The following is an 18220-nucleotide window of genomic DNA, read 5'->3' as shown; positions in this document are numbered from 1 at the left end:
TAGGATAACTGGCTTAGAGTGTGACCACTTTCTCTTGTTATTAAATAGTCTCCAGACCATGTGAGAATGGAAAACCTCTCTGTCTCTTTGAGCATCAGTGATTTAAAAAATACTAACATTATTCAATCAGCTGTAGATATATGTTTTGGGTGCTCACTTGGGCTTATATGGGGCTTGGAGCACATTTGTAAGGCTGGCTATCAGAACATTCATCCAGGAATCTCTGAAAGCTTCCTTCTTCTTGGACATTGCAGCTACCTCAACTCTAGAATTGGCCATGCTTCCGTGGATTCCAAGGTTTAACTTTTCAAGGAAGAAGGTTTTTTTCACCTTTATCCGAAGATGGGTTCAACCCACCAATCTCTTAGCAGCCCAATGCTTACCCACTGTATCACCAGTGTGCCAAAGACCAAAGGCCAAACTCACCGCGATCAAGTCAATTCTGAGGAATTTTAATTAAATCTGTCAAGTCTTGATTTCATATTGTTATTTCATATTCAGAAAGCATTGTTCATATACAAAGTATGTTTATTGTATGCTTACATACTAAAATTTTTGTTTCCTAAAATATTAACAAACTTAGCATTTTTCCTAACAACTACTTGAAACAGTTGTAATACAAACATTGCCATCAGAAAGAACACAACAGGATTAACTTTGATTCTTTTTATCTTCAGGTTAGTTCCCATTAAAATTATACATTCACAATTCTCTATGTTAAAGTCTTTTGAAATATTTTTCTAGATTACTTGTTTGAAACATAGAAACAATTCTTTCCAGTTTTTAGGGACTGCGTTTTTTCCTTTTTGATTAATTTAATTTGGGATGCATAAACATTAGCATCCACTACTTGTCTGTCAGTTTGCATGGTGGTAGATTGTGTGTTGCTGTGATGCTGGAAGCTATGTCACTGGTATTTCATATACTAGCACCCAAAGTTAACATATTACAGTAGAGCTTCTAGACTAAGAAGAGACTACAAATTGCTACAAAGAACAGATTGCAAAGTAAAACAGACCATTGCTCATATGGGAGGCTGTCCACTCTGGTGGAATTAGCTGCGAAAATCCTCATGGTGGCATGCAAACGTTGTCCGAGACTGAAGGCCTAATGAACTGAAACAGACGGTTGTCAGAGATAGTGCCAGAGGATGAGCTCCTCAGGCTAGATGGCATTCTCCATACGACTAAGGCAGAGCTGCCTTCTCAAAGGAGAATGGACCATACTGACATGGAGTAATGCCTTCAGGAGCTCCATTTGCTGATAAAGCACAACCCAAAATGAGAGGAAACAGCTTCCTAACCTAGGAATAATCAGAATATGGAATGTATAAACTATGAATCTAGGAAAATTAAGTCATCAAAAAATGAAATGTAGTGCATAAAGATTGATATCCTAGGTATTAGTGAGCTGAAGTGGATTGGTTTTTGCCATTTTGAATCAGAAAACCGTTTGGTTTACTATGATGGGAACAACAGAGTCAAGAGAAATTAAATTGCATTCATTGTCAAAATTAACTAAAAACACTTCAAATCTATCTTGAAGTACAATGCTGCCTGTGATAGGATTATATCTGTCAACCTTCAAGGAAGTCCAATCAATACAGCTATTATTCAGATTTATGCACCGACTACTATAGCTAATGATGAAGAAATTAAATAGTTCTCCCAATGACTGGTATATGGAAACAAAGAAGAAACAGAACCTAGGAAATATGGTCTTGACGATCGAGATGGAGTGGAGCTGGCATCATATAATGTTGCAAGACCAATGACTTGTTCATGGCATTCGCAGCACGTGTTCTGACAATATTTATAGCTCTTTGAAGACTTTCGGGAACTGCATGATTCTAGGGACTTTTTAGAATATTTCCCAAGAAATCTCAATGATTATCATGATCCATTTGGCAATTAAAATGGTCATTGAATGCGAGCAGATGTTCGTCATGAGCTTTCCATGAAACTCATACTTCAATATTCCAGTAATCTGTTTCCAAAAAAAATGGAGAAATTTATTCCTACCTTGAAATTGACTACAACTTGCTTTAAAATGTTCACAATCCGTTAGTCATTTTTTCAAACTTTTACAATGTTTTCTAAAAGTTTTTCCTAAAGAAGCCCTGCAAAACAATGATTTTCTAGAAATTATATATTTTTGAAAGTTTCTGAAATAATTAATTCAGCTTTTGTTTTCATGTGGACTCATGTTTCTATTGGTCCATTGTGACCTAGCTTTCTATTGGTTTTAATGATCAGGAATCAACAGCACACTCATAATATCTTACAGGGATTTGGGGCATAGCCAGAAGCTGAAACAAGTAACAGCATTTCCCCTCTCTCATGTTACATGTTTGTTTACTGAAATAACATATTCAAGAGATTAAAAATGTAGTATTTCATCAAAAGCATAAAATGAATAATTTTATGAAATGTTTAAATAAATATCATAAGCATAGTTCTGTCTGATTTTTTATACCTATGGATGGAATGAACATTACTGTGGGTGCTTAAAATGCACGGTTGTGCAGGTGAGCATTAAAAAAAGAATAAGGAAGGTAAATTTGTGATTTCCACATTGAGCAACTGCCCAGCCACCCACCCTAGATAGAATCCTGATTATAATTGCCATTTTAATAATTAGTTTGCAAACTCAACATAAAGGTAGGTATCCAGTTCGGCTGAGCCACTGCAAACTGGCAGAATCCCACCAATGAGTAATGTCATGATAATGGGGAAAAGATCAAAGTTGTCAAGATTTTATCTTGCTTGGATCAGCAGTCAATGTTCGTGAAAGCAGCAGTCAGAGATCAAAGGTCATAGTGTTATGGATAAATCTCCTTCACACGACCTCGGTACAGTGTTGAAAAGCAAGAAGATAACTTTGAAGATTAAGGTATGTCTGAATCAAGCAAGGGCACTTTCAGTTGCACCACATGCATGTGAAAGTTGACATTGACTAGGGAAGATTAAAGAAGAACCGATGCATTTGAATTGTGGTGCTGGTGAAGAATATTGACAGTACAATGGACTGCCACAAGGACCAACACATCGGTCTTGGAAGAAGTGGGATCAAAGTGTTCCTGAGAGGCATGGATGGTGAGACTTCATCTCATGTCCTTTGGGCTTTTGTCATGAGAAACCAGTTCTGGAGAAGGATGTTATGCTTGATAAAGAAGAGGGGCAGTGTAAATAAGGGAGACCCTCCACAAGACAGATTGACACAGAGGCTGCAGCAAGAAGCTCATACGTAGGAACAATTGTGAAGATGGCACAAGACTGGGCACTTTCTTTGTGTTGTACATAGGGGCACTATGAGTTGGAACCAACTTGATGGTACCTAACAAGCAACAACAACACAACAAACTAACACGATTTAGTTTACACAGTCAACTGTGCACAAGAAGTGCGTTTGTATTTTATATTGTGAGTGGCCTGTATATATCTTTGTTCATTTTCCTAATGGCATATTTTCAATTTTCAAATAACTTAAAAGAATACTATCAATATTATACATGGTTGCTTTTCTTTTTGTTTGCTAGTTAAAATTATATATTCAAAAGACTTAAATTTGTGCAATCAAATCTATTAACTACTTCCTTTGATATGTTTCTACCAGTTTTTATAATTTGAAGTTTTTTATTTCCATTATGATTATATAAGTAGAAATATTTAATTTTGTATCTTGATTTTTCTCTTGTATCTTAAAGATATAGAGCATTTGCTTTGCTGTTATATAGAGTCCACTCTTGAGAATTCCATACTGTCATTTTTACAAACAAATACAATAAAGGCTGAGAAAACTGGAACCTGTGTAAGACAGAAACCTGTGTTTCTGTCATAAAAGGGAACCGCAAATATTTTCCATTATTAAAGAGTGACAGGAAAGTGGTAAAACTGTACCCTGTCAGAGGCAAATATCTTGCAGGTCCTGTAAAAAATTGAATTCCAAGCCTCATGTATCTCACTGTAATTGAAGTCAATCAGTCTTTAGTAATCCATTGCATAGTGGGAATTTTAATCAAGCATCATTTCCTTGTTAATGCTTAGGTCTGGCGATCTCAGCCAGTGAGACTGGGAGTCACATTTGAAGCTGCCGTTCTGTGTGACATTTCTCAAGGCCTTTCTTATGCCTGGAGTTTTATGAGGTCTGATGGCTCCCAGGTGTCCCTTCCCTCTGCTGTAGACAACCATAAACAAACCATCATTCTCCCAAGCTTCTACCTGGATTATGGAAACTATACTGCAGTGGCTAAGGTTGGTGAGGTGATTGGAAGGTAATATTGTTAAGTTTACTGTAAGATGTGCACACTGAAACCTTTTAGCACAGCTCAATATCTTGTGCTTTAATGAATTCCGTCCAAAAAAATCCCTACATTAAAAAAAAAAAGATTTCAACAGAAGCTATTTGAGAGGGAAAAAAATCTTCAAACACTGGCAATGTGATTAAAAGGACCTTTTAAACTCTTTTTTCTTGATTGAACAAAATTTTTATGCACACCTAGTAAACAAGCCATGTGCTTGTCATGGGAATGTGAGAAGACTAGCTGTGTTCTTCCAGGGCTCCTCATCCAGACAGAGAGGGCACCAGTCCAAGAGCAAGTCCATGAAAAGGTATCTCATGCAGTGTCTCACCTGTTTTTCAGTGTATTGTGACTAAAAGTATGTGGAGGGCAGACACGGCTTCACGAGGAGAGGTCCGACAAGAGGATGTAGGGAGCACACGTTCATGAGGATAGGATGTGGAGGAGGCGACTGTTCGAGCTAAATCTGGCGGGGAGAGCAGGCCTGTGAGATGCCTAGAGCAGAGGGGGGAAGCCGTGGGTAAGGAGTTTGGAATTAGATTGTGTAGGTGGCAAAGGCCAGGTTGACAAGCTGGGATTAGGGACCAAACTAATGCTCCCAAACTATCTACAAAGGAAGTTTAAAAACTGTTGTGAATGAACGCACAGTCCCACTGTGTGTCAGGAGCTCTCAGGCTTCCGATTAGGTGATTTACAGTCCTTCAGTCACTGATGGTGGTGTGCTTCTTCCATGTGGACTTAGTTGACATCTCACTCAGATGGCTGCTTGTTTCAAAACAAGGCTTTATGACTCCAGATGCTATTTTATCTGGTAGCTGGGCACCATCTAATATCTTCACCACACTTTGCTATAGTGCCCTTATTGTCTGTGTTCCCATCCTGAGGGCGAGTTTCAAGCAGGGCCAGGTTGTCAGAACAGATGGTTCTTAACTTGGAGTTAGGATTTAACGTGAGCCCAAAACACATTGATTTTGGCATACTTGGTATTCTGCTGTTGGAAAAACAATGAACATTTTCCATGTTGCCCTTGAAACCATTAGTTAGAGCCAATGATGGGTTAGACTCATCAATTTTCTTTCTCACTTTAAGAGAAACATCCAGCTCTTTGTCTACTAGTGTTGCTGTAACAGAAATACCACAATTAAATGACTTTAAAGAACAGAAATTTATTTCATACCGTTTGGAAGCCAAAGATCAAACTCTGAATCTTGGCCCTGTCAATATGTTCTTTCATGTTGGCAGCGCCAATTCCTCCACAGTACCTTGGCGTACGTTGGCTAGTAGATGATCCTCATGTGCTGTCTCTCCTCCTCAATATATGCGCACAGCTCTATTCTGTTTGTTTTGGTAGCATGTTCTTTGTTGTGTGTGTGAGTTCATTTAAATAAACCTCATTGGCTATGGAGTACGGTTGGCTGCAATTTTTATGGGAGCTGATCTCCAGGCCTGGTTCTTCCAAAGTTCTACTTGCTGTGTTTGGACCACCAACCTTTCCGTTAATAGCTGAGTGCAGACCATTTGCAACACTCAGATCTTTTATTCTGTTCTTCTTTTGTTTTATTTTATAACTTTTATTGAGAGTCAGGTAAAGGTTTATAGAACTGATCATCAGCTTTACATTCCGCAATTCATGTGCACTCTTTCAGCTTATCCATTGCAGTCCCCTCAGTGGACCACCATTCATCCCATGTCCTCCGTGTGTTTTCTCTTTACATTTTCCCATCTTTCTTAATTCTCTGAACTTTGTCCTTGCATAAAAAAATAATTGTTCTCTAAAAAATTAGTTTTGTTGGCATATACTTCCTGTACCATACAATATAATCGTTCAGTCACATTAGGAAGATTTGTGCAATCATCACCACTATCAATGTCAGAACATTTTCTTCTCATAATTTAGCATCCCACTCCCTTCCACCCTCCAAGGCCATGCCCCTATTCAGTTACTGTCTCTATAGATCTACCTATCCTGGATTTTACAGACAGAGAATCAGATTGCACTGAATGCTTTCATTCATATCCTAAGTGGGTGATTATTTTACATGAAGGCAAGCTCGGTTCTAGACCAGAAGGTAATGAAGGTAAACAGTCTTGGGAGTTCCACCAGTCTATCTGTCCAATAAATTTGTTTTTTTTATGATTTTGAGGTGTGTAATACATCTTACCCCATTAATCCAACACCTCTAATGTGATGCTTTTCAGAGAAGTAGGTCATAGTAGCCAAGCATCACCTAGTTCTTCGGTCTCAGGGTTGTAGGGACAGATACCTGCAAGGTCCACCCGTCCACTGGGCCCCTTGTTTCCATATTCCTTTCCATTCTCACCACACACCTTTCCTTCAAATGAGGAAAGACCAAGAGGTGCACCGTAGATAGTCACGAGCTTTTAAGGCCTAGTTCCTGCTCAGCAAAGTAGGAAGTAGAACATTGTCTGCATGAACTATGCTATGCCAATTGCCCTTTACCCTCAGTATGCTCCATCGCATTCATGGATGTAATGGCAGCAAAGGCAAATACACATAGACAAATAACCATCATCGAACCTATATACATATTCCTGTACTCCTATTCATCATCTTCCCATACCTCTTCAGCCTACATGTCTATACAGAACCGACTCTTATGTCACCTTTACTGCAGAGCTGTTTTTATAGCCACAACTGCACCCAGGACCTTTAACTCTAGCGCCCCCCTCAGTCTCTTCCCCAGCCGCCATAATTTCTGTCAACCTCCCTCTTGTGGTACATACCCTCCCCTTCACGAACCCATCACTTGTTGACAATCTAGCCCATAATTTCCCATTCTCCCTCTTTTAGCATGAAAACATTTACATTTGTAATAGTAGTCTTATACAATATTTGCCCTTTTGTGATTGATTAACTTCACTCAGCCTAACGTCTTCAGGGTTTATCCCCATGATGAGTATTTATTGTTATTCTTTAACATTGACAAGTATTCTAATATGCGTCATGTACTACATTTAATATAATCCATTCTCCCACTGATGAACCTTTAGGGAGTTTCCTTCATTTTTCTATGGTGAATAGCGCTGTGATGAACATGGTTACGGGCATATCTCTTCATATCATGGCTCCTATTTCTCGAGGAGATTAGATAGATAGATAGATAGATAGATAGATAGATAGATAGATAGATAGATAGATAGATAGATAGATAGATATCAAGTAGTGGGATTGTTGGTTCATAAGGCATATTGATTCCTAGCTTTTGGAGGAAGCATGAGACCACTTTCCACAGTGCTTGCACTGTTTTCCATCTCACCAGCAGTGTGTGAAGAGTCTAGTTATCTTGCATCTTTACCAGCAACTGTTGTTTTTTTCTCTCTTTTTGAGTTTTCTATTAATACTGGTATCATCTTGCAGGAGGTAAGGGTATGTTTGGGCCACGTGGGCACAGTTGTTGTCTCTGATTGGATGGAACAAGAAAAAAACAGCTAAAAATAAAATTTGAAAAAGAGAAAGTAAGTTAAAATCAAAGTTAAGGAAAAAGAGAAGAATGCAATAAGCAAAATTAGGTAGGGGAGACCAGAAAAGTATTTATGAGTACAGTAATAAGAAAATAGAGGGGAAAAGTAGAGTCGAGATACAGAAGGATAAAAATAAGGGAAGTACAAATAAAGAAGGAAGTGGGGAAACAGAGGCAGAAGCAGGACACAGACAAGAGAAAACTATGGAGCACTGGGGTATCCCGCATGGATAAGGACCCCCAGTCAGCCAGGAAACTCACCAGGTAAGGGCAGGGATATGTTGTAGGAAGCCCACCATAGATGGATTTCTTGTTGGCCAAGCTATTATCTGGGGTCAGGACCTAAAATGGAAGAAGTCTATGCAAGCTCAGATGGTTGAAGTCAAGGTGTTTGTTAAAAAAAAAAAAAAATCCTGTGAAGCTCAGAGGGCATCTGGGAGTAAGGCTGGTGGTTTGGGAAGGAATTCTTGAGCACCCAGGGTGGGCAGTGACAAGCAGCTTACCTGGCACTGTTCTGTGGCTGATCTATTGAAGTGGCACTCTTGTGTCTCAGAAAGAAGCAGGATGATCGCACAAGGAACCGATACCCCGGTGCAGCAGGGGCTGTGCAGGGAGTGTGAAATGCAGCTGCTGGGATAGATGTGTTCGGGGCAGGGGGGTGGGGTGGGGGGGTTGTCGCATTGCACTGGTTTCCAGGAGGGTTTGGGGGAGCAAAGGAGGATCTCACCTTTCTTGGTGTCAGTTGTCAGTGTGCGTGCTTGTGCTGGCCCTAAGCTAGTGGAGCTGCAAATGATTATGCTGTCAGGCCAGCTGACAAGTTCCCCATCTTTCTCCTCTCGGCGCCTTTTGTTCAACTTCTTTTCCTCGCCAGGCTTCTCGTTCCTTTCCTCGGGAGCTTGGCTTTCCAGGATTGTCCTTCATCTCTGTCTCCTTTGCTCTCTCATGTCTTTGCTGTAGTGGGTATGTGCAGCATAGCTCCCTATTCTGCCATCTTGCTGAAAACCCTTTTTTGCTTTTTCTAATACATTCGAAGCGAGTAGTTAGAACCTACTATTTTTAGGTACGATCTAATGAACATAATTTAGAAAAATCTGTTTCCAAACAGGACCACATTCTTAGGTCCAGGATTCAAACCTTATTTGGGGTAGTGGGGAGGACACAATGCAATCCCTGACACCCGCCCAGGGGACTGTTGTGTGGTTTCTATTACAGGTTCAAGTGGAAGGCAGTGTTGTGTACAGCAACTACTCGGTGGGGGTAGAAGTTCGAGCCAGGGCTCCTGTCAGTGTCATCACGGAGGGCACGCACCTTTTCATCTCCAGGACCCCCTCTTCCACCATTGTCCTTAGTGGATCCCAGTCATATGACCCCGACAATCAAGGCACCCCTCTCAGGTAAGTACCCCAGATAACGTGCGCCCACCTTATTGTGCACTCGCATTTATCTAAACCTTCCTCCTCTAAATCCAGGCTTTGGAATTCAAAATTGTTGGTGTGGAAATCACACTAAAATATGTAGTTATTAAAATTTTACTGTCATCAGGTCAGTTCTGACTCAAAGCAATTCTATAGGGCAGAACAGAGTTGTCCCTTTGTATTTCTGAGACTGAATTTATATGGTAGCAGACAGCCTCATCATTCTGTTGTGGAGTGCTAGTGGGTTCAAACCACCGAGCTTTCTGGTGCCAGCCTGCTGTGTGACTCCCTGCCTCACCAAGACTGCTTAGGAGAAGCAAGGATATGGAGCAAGTTGGGCTGAGCCCAGTCCTCATGCAAGGCTATGCGGCTCCCACTCCTGAAGTTTCCCTTATCCATTATTTTGTAGCATAAGGGAAGTACCATCTTCTCCTGGCCCATGCTCCCTCTTTGGGAATCCTAGGGAGCTCCTGGATGAGATGCAGTGGCCTTGGAATCAGACTTCTTCCCCGGGTTTCCCTCCTAGGTACCTCTGGAAGTGTGCTCCTGCTGCAGCTCTTTCGCACTCCTGCTTCCATGCTCCGGTGCCTGGGAGACTGAACACCACAGCCCCCATCATCTCCTTCGCAGCAACGGATCTCAGTGCTAGCTACGACCAGTTCCTAGTGACCCTGACGGTGTCCAGCTCCAACCGAACCTCCTCGGCATCACAGGTGTTCCTGTCCCTCCATTCGGAACCAGCATCCAGGTACGGCCTGTTAGCTCCTCGGGCGTCTTCCCCTGTGCATGGTGCCTGGTGGTACAGGATCAAAAGGGAGAGTCTGGGATATGGAAAGGGACATGGCGTGAAGCTCACCACCCGATAGACTCCTTACAGATGAGGAGGGGAGGGAGCGCTCACTGTGCACTCTCGTCAGGGTACAGTGATCGGAGCAGGGGTGGGTGTAGAGCAGCAGGAAGGTGGTCTTTGAAGGGGAGCTAGGCAGTGACACAGTTATCGCAGCGTGCAGAGAAAAGATGCCCCTGGTCATGCTCAACGGCTGCAGGGACCCAAGGAAGCCAAAGCTGTCCATCGTTAGCCCGTTGTGGAAGCACAGAGATGACATCGCCATTGGGAACTTTGAGGTGGGAGGAAGCAAAGGAAGGCCCCGACTAAAAAAGATTCAAAGGCAAAATAAAACCAACTAAACCAAAGTAACCAACCAACCAAAGAGCAACGCAGGAGCGAGCAGCATCGAGGGTCGTATGGGCCCCACAGGCACTGACCCAAAGGTATGGGACCAGAGAACAGTGCTGGGACAGGTGGACCATACATGTGCACTTGCCTTCCCTCTGTAGGCGTTGTCTTGAAGACCAACGACTGGGCAAAGGCCGGGCCCTGTTGCTTTCCTGCTTTGCCTGTCCAGTCCAGCAAGGGCTAACACGGGACCAGAACCCTCTGGCCCAGCTTTGTGTGTTGCCTGAGCAGACAAAGTCTGGTTCCTATCTCTGGACCAATGAAAAGGGGGTACAAACAATACATGTAACTTGGAGGCTGACTGAATTTCTGAGGCCTTCCTAAAGTGGGTAACAAATTAGCTGTGATTTACGGATCAACAGGTTTCCGAGACCCCAGGAAGTCAGAGACGAGAAAGGCAGAGTGGCGCTTGAGTAAGAAGGACCGTGGTGAAGGAAAACGCCCTTCACCTGAACTCAGTTTCCGTTTGGCAGAGCTATGAGGGACACCAAATGTTGGAACTCAAAGGCTCTACTGAGGTTTTCAGTCCAGAAAGATTTAGGCCACACTCATTTGCTTTCTATGGCTCCAGATATGAAATGGATAAAAACTATTTTAAAAAAGAGTTACCATTGGGGCATAATTTAGACCATTATATTAAACAAGTAAAATATTTTTATTGCAAAATAGAATGCGTTATATAATTCCGCTAACTCCATCTTGACTAGGGTCTTCCTCTTCTTCGTTGGCTCTCTGCTTCACCAAGAATGATGCCTTTTCCCAGGACGCTCTCTCTTGAGAGCATGACACAAGTAGGCGAGATGAACTCTCGCCAGTCTGGCTCTCATTGGGCAGTCTGTGTTGTTGTTATTAGTTGTTAGGTGCTGTTGAGCCAGCTCCGACCCATTGCGACCCTTTGCACAAGAGAACAAGACCCGGCACGCTCCGGTGCCATCCCATCATCGTTCCTATGCCTGAGCCCATTGATGCAGCCACGGTGTGAACCCATCTCACTGAGCGCCTTCCTCTTCGTTGGTGCTTCTCCACTTTACTAAGCAGGATGCTCTCCAGAGACTGGCCTCTCCTGACAGTGTGTCCAAAGTGTGCAAGATGAAATCTTGCCATCCTTACGCTAAAGAGCCCTCTGGATTTACTTCTTCCAACACAGATCAGTTTGTCTTTTTAGCAGTCCATGGCACTTTCAATATTCTTCTCCAGCATCATAATTCCAGGACATTGATTCTTCTATGATCTTCCTTATTCAATGGCCAGCTTTCACAGGTAATGATGCAATGGAGAGTCAGGATCACCTTAGTCTCCTCCAACACACATCCTTGCTCTTCAATACACTAAAGAGATCTTGTGGGGCACACTTACATAATGCAATATATCTTTTTTTTCCTTCTCTTGGCTGCTGCTTCCATGAGCCTTGATTGTGGATCCAAGAAACACAAAAATCCTTAACACCTTCAACCGTTTCTCCTTTACTATGACCTTACCTATTGCTCCAGTCGTAAGGATTTTGGTCTTCTTTACATTGAGTTGTAATGCATACTCAAGTAGCAGTCCATGGCACTTTCGATATTCTTCTTTGGCTCCATAATTCAAGTGCATTGATTTTCTTCAGTCTTTCTTACTCTGAGTCCAACGTTCACATGCATGAGTCAATAAAGCATGGCTTGGGGCAGGCACACCTTAGTTGCTTTGAAGTGAAAGGGGAAGAGCATCAGCGAGACAGATGGACACAGTGGTTGCAATGTTTGGGGTCAAGCGTAAGAACAGCTGTGAGGACGGTGCAGGACTGGCCGGTGTTTTGCTCTGTGGCATGTAAGGTTTATATGAGTCGGAATCAACTTAACGTCACCTAACAACAATAAGATTGCAAAATAATCATTCATTCATTTTTAAAGCTGTTGGATGATCATCTTCTTTCAATCCTGTCAGGAAACATATAGGCCGGTAGTGGTAATGATCCTATGAAATCTGGGACCCTGCGATCCACCCTTACCACCCTGCCACACAAATATACACTCTATATATACGCACACACACAATAGACACTCACACATACTCATGCACTCTCACACCCCGCCACCTACTCACACACGCCTACATGGACGACATACACACTCATATACACAGATATCCTCACACCTTCACATTCACACACACAGATACAGTAGGACAATCTGTGCTCATTGTGGCTTCTTCCTTCTGCAGAGGCCTGCTGGGGTTCCTGTGCTGGGAACGATGACGTGAAGCAGAGGGTTGAGAACACTTTTTTCCCAGAGCAATGAAAAATGCTATTAAACATTCACATGCCTGCTCAGTTTCCATTAGCATGGCTTTCTAGAGGCCTAAGTCCCAAGGCGAGAAATATTTTAATGAGGCCAAACTCCAGTGGGATATCTTAAAAATTTAACATTTCACAAAAGGCAGCATGGAAAGTGCTGGTTTAGCCAAAGAATAAAAACACTAGCTAGGAGGCTATGTGGCATGTGCACAGAGGAGTGGATACAGGTTCATGTAGGTGGGAGGAGGCTCTGGGCACAGGTGAGGTGGGGGCGCGGTATCTTCCTTTGTAGATAGATCCAATCTGGGTGGGCCTGGCCAATACAGATGGTGATGAGAAGGGTGTGGGTGAGGGTAATTTGAAGCTGGTTGGCACTATGATTAGGCTAGATTGGCAGTGGTGAGAAAGATACATGGAATCCACGTCTTATTTTCTGTTAGGTCCTGAATGCAAACTGAGGAATGAGCCAGACCAGGTCTCAGTCCTGGCTCTCTGCCTGCCTCTGTGTGGCCTAGAAAAAGCAACACAGCCTTTTAAACCTGGTGCCTTCCATAAAATGGGCATGAGTATCAGTGCATTTTTTTCCTCACAGGATCGTGTGGGTTTAGATAAGATTATATTGTGTATTGTGTGAGCCTGGCATAGAGCTGACCGTATTATAAGAGGACAATACCATTGGCAGTGGTATTGGTATGAAATTAACACAATAAGGATCCAAGGCAGGACTATTTAAACAGAGTGAATTTGAAGTCCCTGGCTGATGCAAGCAGCTAAGTGCTCAACTACTGTTCCACCTGGTGGCTCCACAGAAGAAAGCTCTGGTGGTCAGTTTCCAGCAAGACTACAGCCAGGAAACCCCGGGGAGCCGGCCCACCCAGGGCTACCGGGAGTCAGCATGGACTCCAAGCACAATGGGCTTGGTTTTCAGAATGAGTGAATGTGGACAAAGAAACCTAATGCCATTTTCCTTACATCTCAAACCTAGATTCATCCATATTTCTCAAGTCGGCTTTAAGAACAGTTTTGTTAACTGGAATGAAGAACTTTCTCTTCGAGCTGTATGTGAAGACTGTGATGAGATGGATAATCTGTCTTATTCCTGGGACCTCTTCTTAGTCAATGCAACAGAGCAGACTAGTTTGGAAGGTAAAAAATATATATATATTTATTGTTGACTGAGGGGGGGAAATGAAGCTTATCTTGTGATTGTGGAAATTTTGCAAAATTCATAAGCTCTGAATTAAGAATATTTAATTATCACCTCTGATTTGTTGTGCTTCCTAACTCATTGTGGATCACTGTGATAGCACCAGGAAAGACTCAGGATTCATATTCTGTTTCTAAGCTTGTGGAGGATCTGGGAGTCACTTAGACTTTTTTTTTTTTGTAATTGGAAATGACATGTGCTTTGACTTCCTGTTCGATGGGCCAACATCACTTTATGATCTTGTTTGCCCTTTAGGAGAGCTGTGCTTGAGGGATCGAGCAGAGACGCTGGAGTCTAAGACCCTGTGCAGTCCTGGCTCAGCCCTACTGAAGCAATTCTCTATGACTCTCTTTTCTTGGGGTGAGAAGTGAGGATGACAGTCCCTCCTCACAGGGTGGTGAGAAAGTTAAGTAAAATTAAGTGTAAAAATATGAACTTCCACCAGGAGAGTGCTTGTGTTCTCATTCCGGGATATGAAATGCTGTTTGTAATAAGACAGATCTCTGAATAGCATACAAAGGGGCTTTCATTTCTGAGCTAGATGGTAAATTCCATCATCAAAAGCTTGTGCCTACTCTCCCTTTACTGACCTTTTAAAACTTAATTTTCCATCTTCTCAATGGGCTTCTATAAACGGATCTTCAAGTACCGCTGACCTCAGCAGTTAAAGGGGTGCGAAGACAGACATATGGGACAGTGGTGTCAGTCTTTGTCACAGCGAGATTCCTGTATTAATTTTTTAAATCCTTTTTGGGGGCTCTTACAACTCTTACAACACCTAGACTCTCTTAAGGAAAATGAATTTATCCAATTTTGAGCCAATGTCAAGTATACCAAAGGAACTTTTATTAGAATGATTGAATTGTATGGTATGTGGAAGAAATGCTAATAAAACTGTAAAAAAGCAACAATCAAAAAAAGACAGAGAGAGAGAGAGAGAAAATTACATACGAGGGATACTGTACAATAAAACGGATTTTTTTCCCTTCCTCAAACCTATGTATTCAAGAATTTTTAGCAACATTATCACCTCCGAAGCACTCTCCATTACACTTGATACAATTGTCAACTCTTCGATTCCATTCCTGGAAACATTTTTCAAACTCATCTGTCTGGGTGGCTGACAGCACCTCCCTCACTTTTTTCTTCATCTCTTCTACGTTGTCAAATCGCTGTCCTTTCATGTCCCTCTTTATTCACAGGAACAAAAAGAAGTTGCAGGGAGCGAGGTCAGGTGAGTAAGGTGCGTGGAGCAAGAGAGGCATGCTGTTTTTTTCCGAAAAACTGGCACTCGGAGACGGCGGAGTGAGCAGGTGCATAGTGGTGGCAAACCAGTCCCCCATCTGCTGCAAATCAGGCAGGCCTTCTTTGTCACATACTGTTGCGCAATCATTTCAAGACCTCTAACTAGAAAGCTTGATTAACAGTCTGACCTGGTGGAATGAACTCCAAATGCACTATCCCTCTCAGATAAAACAAAACAAAACAAATGAACATTTTTTGGGGGGTACCCCCTCATATATTATCCAGTGCCTCAGATTCCAGACTAGTGATTGTCCCAGATGGAGGTGCCTCGCCCTCCTTGTCTGTCATTGGCTTTTCCAATAGTAGAAACTAAAGGCTTACTTTCAGGTGTCTTCTTTATGTCTAAAGAAATGTTTTGTTACTGATTTAGCAATAGAATTCCCTTTTTAAACATAGATTTGACATGTAATTCAAATATCATTCATTTCAATAGTTAGATCATATCAAAAAAGATCACAATCTTTACTTGCAATGAGCAACCTGGTTGTATTTCTTCCAATACAGATTTGTTGGTTCTTTTGTCGGTCCTTGGTACTTCCGATACTCTTCAGCACCATTCTTCCACAGTCTTTGAGCATTGCTCAATGCCCACCTTGCACATGCATATGAGGCGATTGAAAATACCCTGGCACTTTAGTCCTCAAGGCAACGTCTTTGCTTTCCAGCACTTTAAAGAGGTCCTGTGCAACAATCCACTGATTGTCTGACTGCTGCTTCCATGAGCATAGGTTGTGGATCCAAGCAAGACACAATCCTATGCAACTTCCATCTTTCCCCCCATTTATCCCTATTGGTCTAGTTGTGAGGATTTTTGTTTTCTTTATGTTGAGTTGTACTCAATCCTGAAGGCTGCCATCCTTGATCTTCATCAGCAAGTGCTTCAAGTTCGCTTCACTTTTAGCAAGCAAGGATGTATTATTTACAGATCACATGTTCTTGTTAAAGCTACCTCCAATCCTGATACCACATTCTTCTTCACACAATCCAGCCTTTCTGATTATTTGCTCAGCATGTTGATTGAATAAGAGTGATGAGAGGATACCACCCTCGTGCATACCTTTCTTGATTTTAAAACATGCCATATTATTTTATTCTGTTCCCATAATTTCCTCCTGATCCATGTACAGGCTTTTCATGAGTCTGGTGAAGTGTTTTTAAATTCATACCCCTAGGCATTCACGAGCTGAAGTGTTCTATTATTGGGCTTTAAAAAAAATCAGAGACCATATAGTTTATTAGGTCAGGATTGAAAAATCCAAGAGGAATGGTAGGTATCACATTCATTGCTGAAACGGACATTTTTAGATACCTTGAAGTACACTGCTATCTGTGAGAGGTTAATATCAAGACCCCTACAAGGGAGTTCAGTAAATACAATTATTATTCAAATTTATGCACCAGCCATTAAAGCTAGTCACGATGAAATTGAAGAATTCTGCCAACTTCTTCTGAAATCGATCAAACATGAAATCAAGATGCATTGGCAGTTATTGGTTATTGACATGCAAAAGTTGGAAAGAACAGTAGTTAGAAAATATCACCTTGGTGATTGAAATAAAGCTGGAGATTGAATAAGAGAGTTTTGCAAGATCAATAACTTCTTCGTTGTAAATACCTTTTTGCACCAACACAAACGGTGACTATACATGTGAATTTGGTTAGATGGAATACACAGAAATCAAATGAACTACAGTAGTACGAAGAGATGATGAAGCAGCTCAATATCATCAGCCAAACCTATGGCTGAGTGGCTGAAAGAGACTTGGCTTCTGGCTGAAAAGAAGAGCTGCTATGAACCAATAACCATATCCTTGTTTACCAATCCTGACTTGTGGTAATGTGTTTACTTACCTCAGAAACTCCATAATTGTGAGGTTTTTTTTCTTCTGTGAGTTCTATCTGGCTATTTCAGCAGTTAATGATCTGGGCAGCAAAGCCCAGTGTTATGGGTGGCATGGTCAGTGTCAGAAAGAGTAAGAAAGATGGATGGTGGAGACATGTTTCCCTGCTGTGGCAACAGAAAAGTCAGAGGAGGTCATATATGAACATTCATGATGTTTCCTCATGGGGAAGAAATTTTTTCTCTCTAGGTCTATCCCAAGCATATCTTCTCATATTTCATTATTTTAGTGAAGTTTTTTCCACAATTTTTTGACAGTTTTCTCTGTGATTTGTATTGTACCTTTCTGTTCTAGAAGTCTGATCATACATAAATTATTACTCTTGATGTACCAAAGAAAGCCTTTGGTTTTCTTTATTATTTTTGTTGTTGTTGTTCTCTTACTGATTGTTCCTCCACAGGTTAGTATTGCAATATAAGTCATCAATTTTTCATCTGTCTTCCATTAATTTAATTCTATCCCATTGCTTTCCCAATGTGTTACCTATTTCTAAAATCTTGGTATTAATTTTCTGAATTTTAGGTGTTTTGTATGATTGCTAATTTTCAACTTCTGTTTATTTTGCCAGTTTTTTCTTGTAATTTTTCCCGAATGCTTCCAGAATTTTGTCTGTTTGCCTTAATTTTGCTTGTGTGTTTCTTGATCTTTCTCTTCATCCATTAAAAAAGAATCTATAAGCATAAATTTGTTGAGTTCTCCATAGTTGCAGTAACTTTTATTCACTGTGAATGATTTTTGGTCCCTTATTTGAGCCATCAACTTGTTTTTTTGTGTGTGCAAATTAGATTGTCAATTATCTCCAAGATATTGTGATGGTATTATAATGTATTTAATTGATGACTATATGCTGAAGTGTTTCACCTAGTTGTTTTGTTCATTTCATTCTATCTTGATGTATTTGGGTATGTGGGATATATAGCCTATTCTTTTTGTTAGTTTGTCTATGCTTAGATGCTTATTACCTGTCTCCTGGTAGGTGTGATAGAGAATTATGTATCTCTCTGTTTATTGTTTATGGAGAACAATCGAAGGCAGCTGAGCTGATGTTGACCTCTACCTCTTACTGATCACATGGTACAGAAGTAGGGGTGGGTCTATAAA

At 41.4% G+C, this 18220-nt stretch overlaps 1 protein-coding gene across 1 annotated transcript in view; it reads left to right on the top strand.

The window, feature by feature from the left end:
- The window catches only part of PKD1L1 (polycystin 1 like 1, transient receptor potential channel interacting), a 174504-nt gene that overhangs the window by 25142 nt on the left and 131142 nt on the right, over positions 1–18220 (top strand). Inside the window, exons 9-13 of the mRNA XM_075557310.1 lie at positions 4047–4253; positions 8995–9176; positions 9724–9945; positions 13692–13852; positions 14169–14280. Coding sequence (XP_075413425.1) covers positions 4047–4253; positions 8995–9176; positions 9724–9945; positions 13692–13852; positions 14169–14280 — 884 coding nt within the window. The remainder of the gene's footprint in view (positions 1–4046; positions 4254–8994; positions 9177–9723; positions 9946–13691; positions 13853–14168; positions 14281–18220) is intronic.

Source organism: Tenrec ecaudatus, chromosome 9 (assembly GCF_050624435.1).
Source record: "Tenrec ecaudatus isolate mTenEca1 chromosome 9, mTenEca1.hap1, whole genome shotgun sequence".
In the NCBI taxonomy this organism is placed as follows: domain Eukaryota; kingdom Metazoa; phylum Chordata; class Mammalia; order Afrosoricida; family Tenrecidae; genus Tenrec; species Tenrec ecaudatus.
The sequence above is the reverse complement of the archived record's forward strand: the minus strand, read 5'-3'. Positions and strand labels throughout refer to the sequence as shown.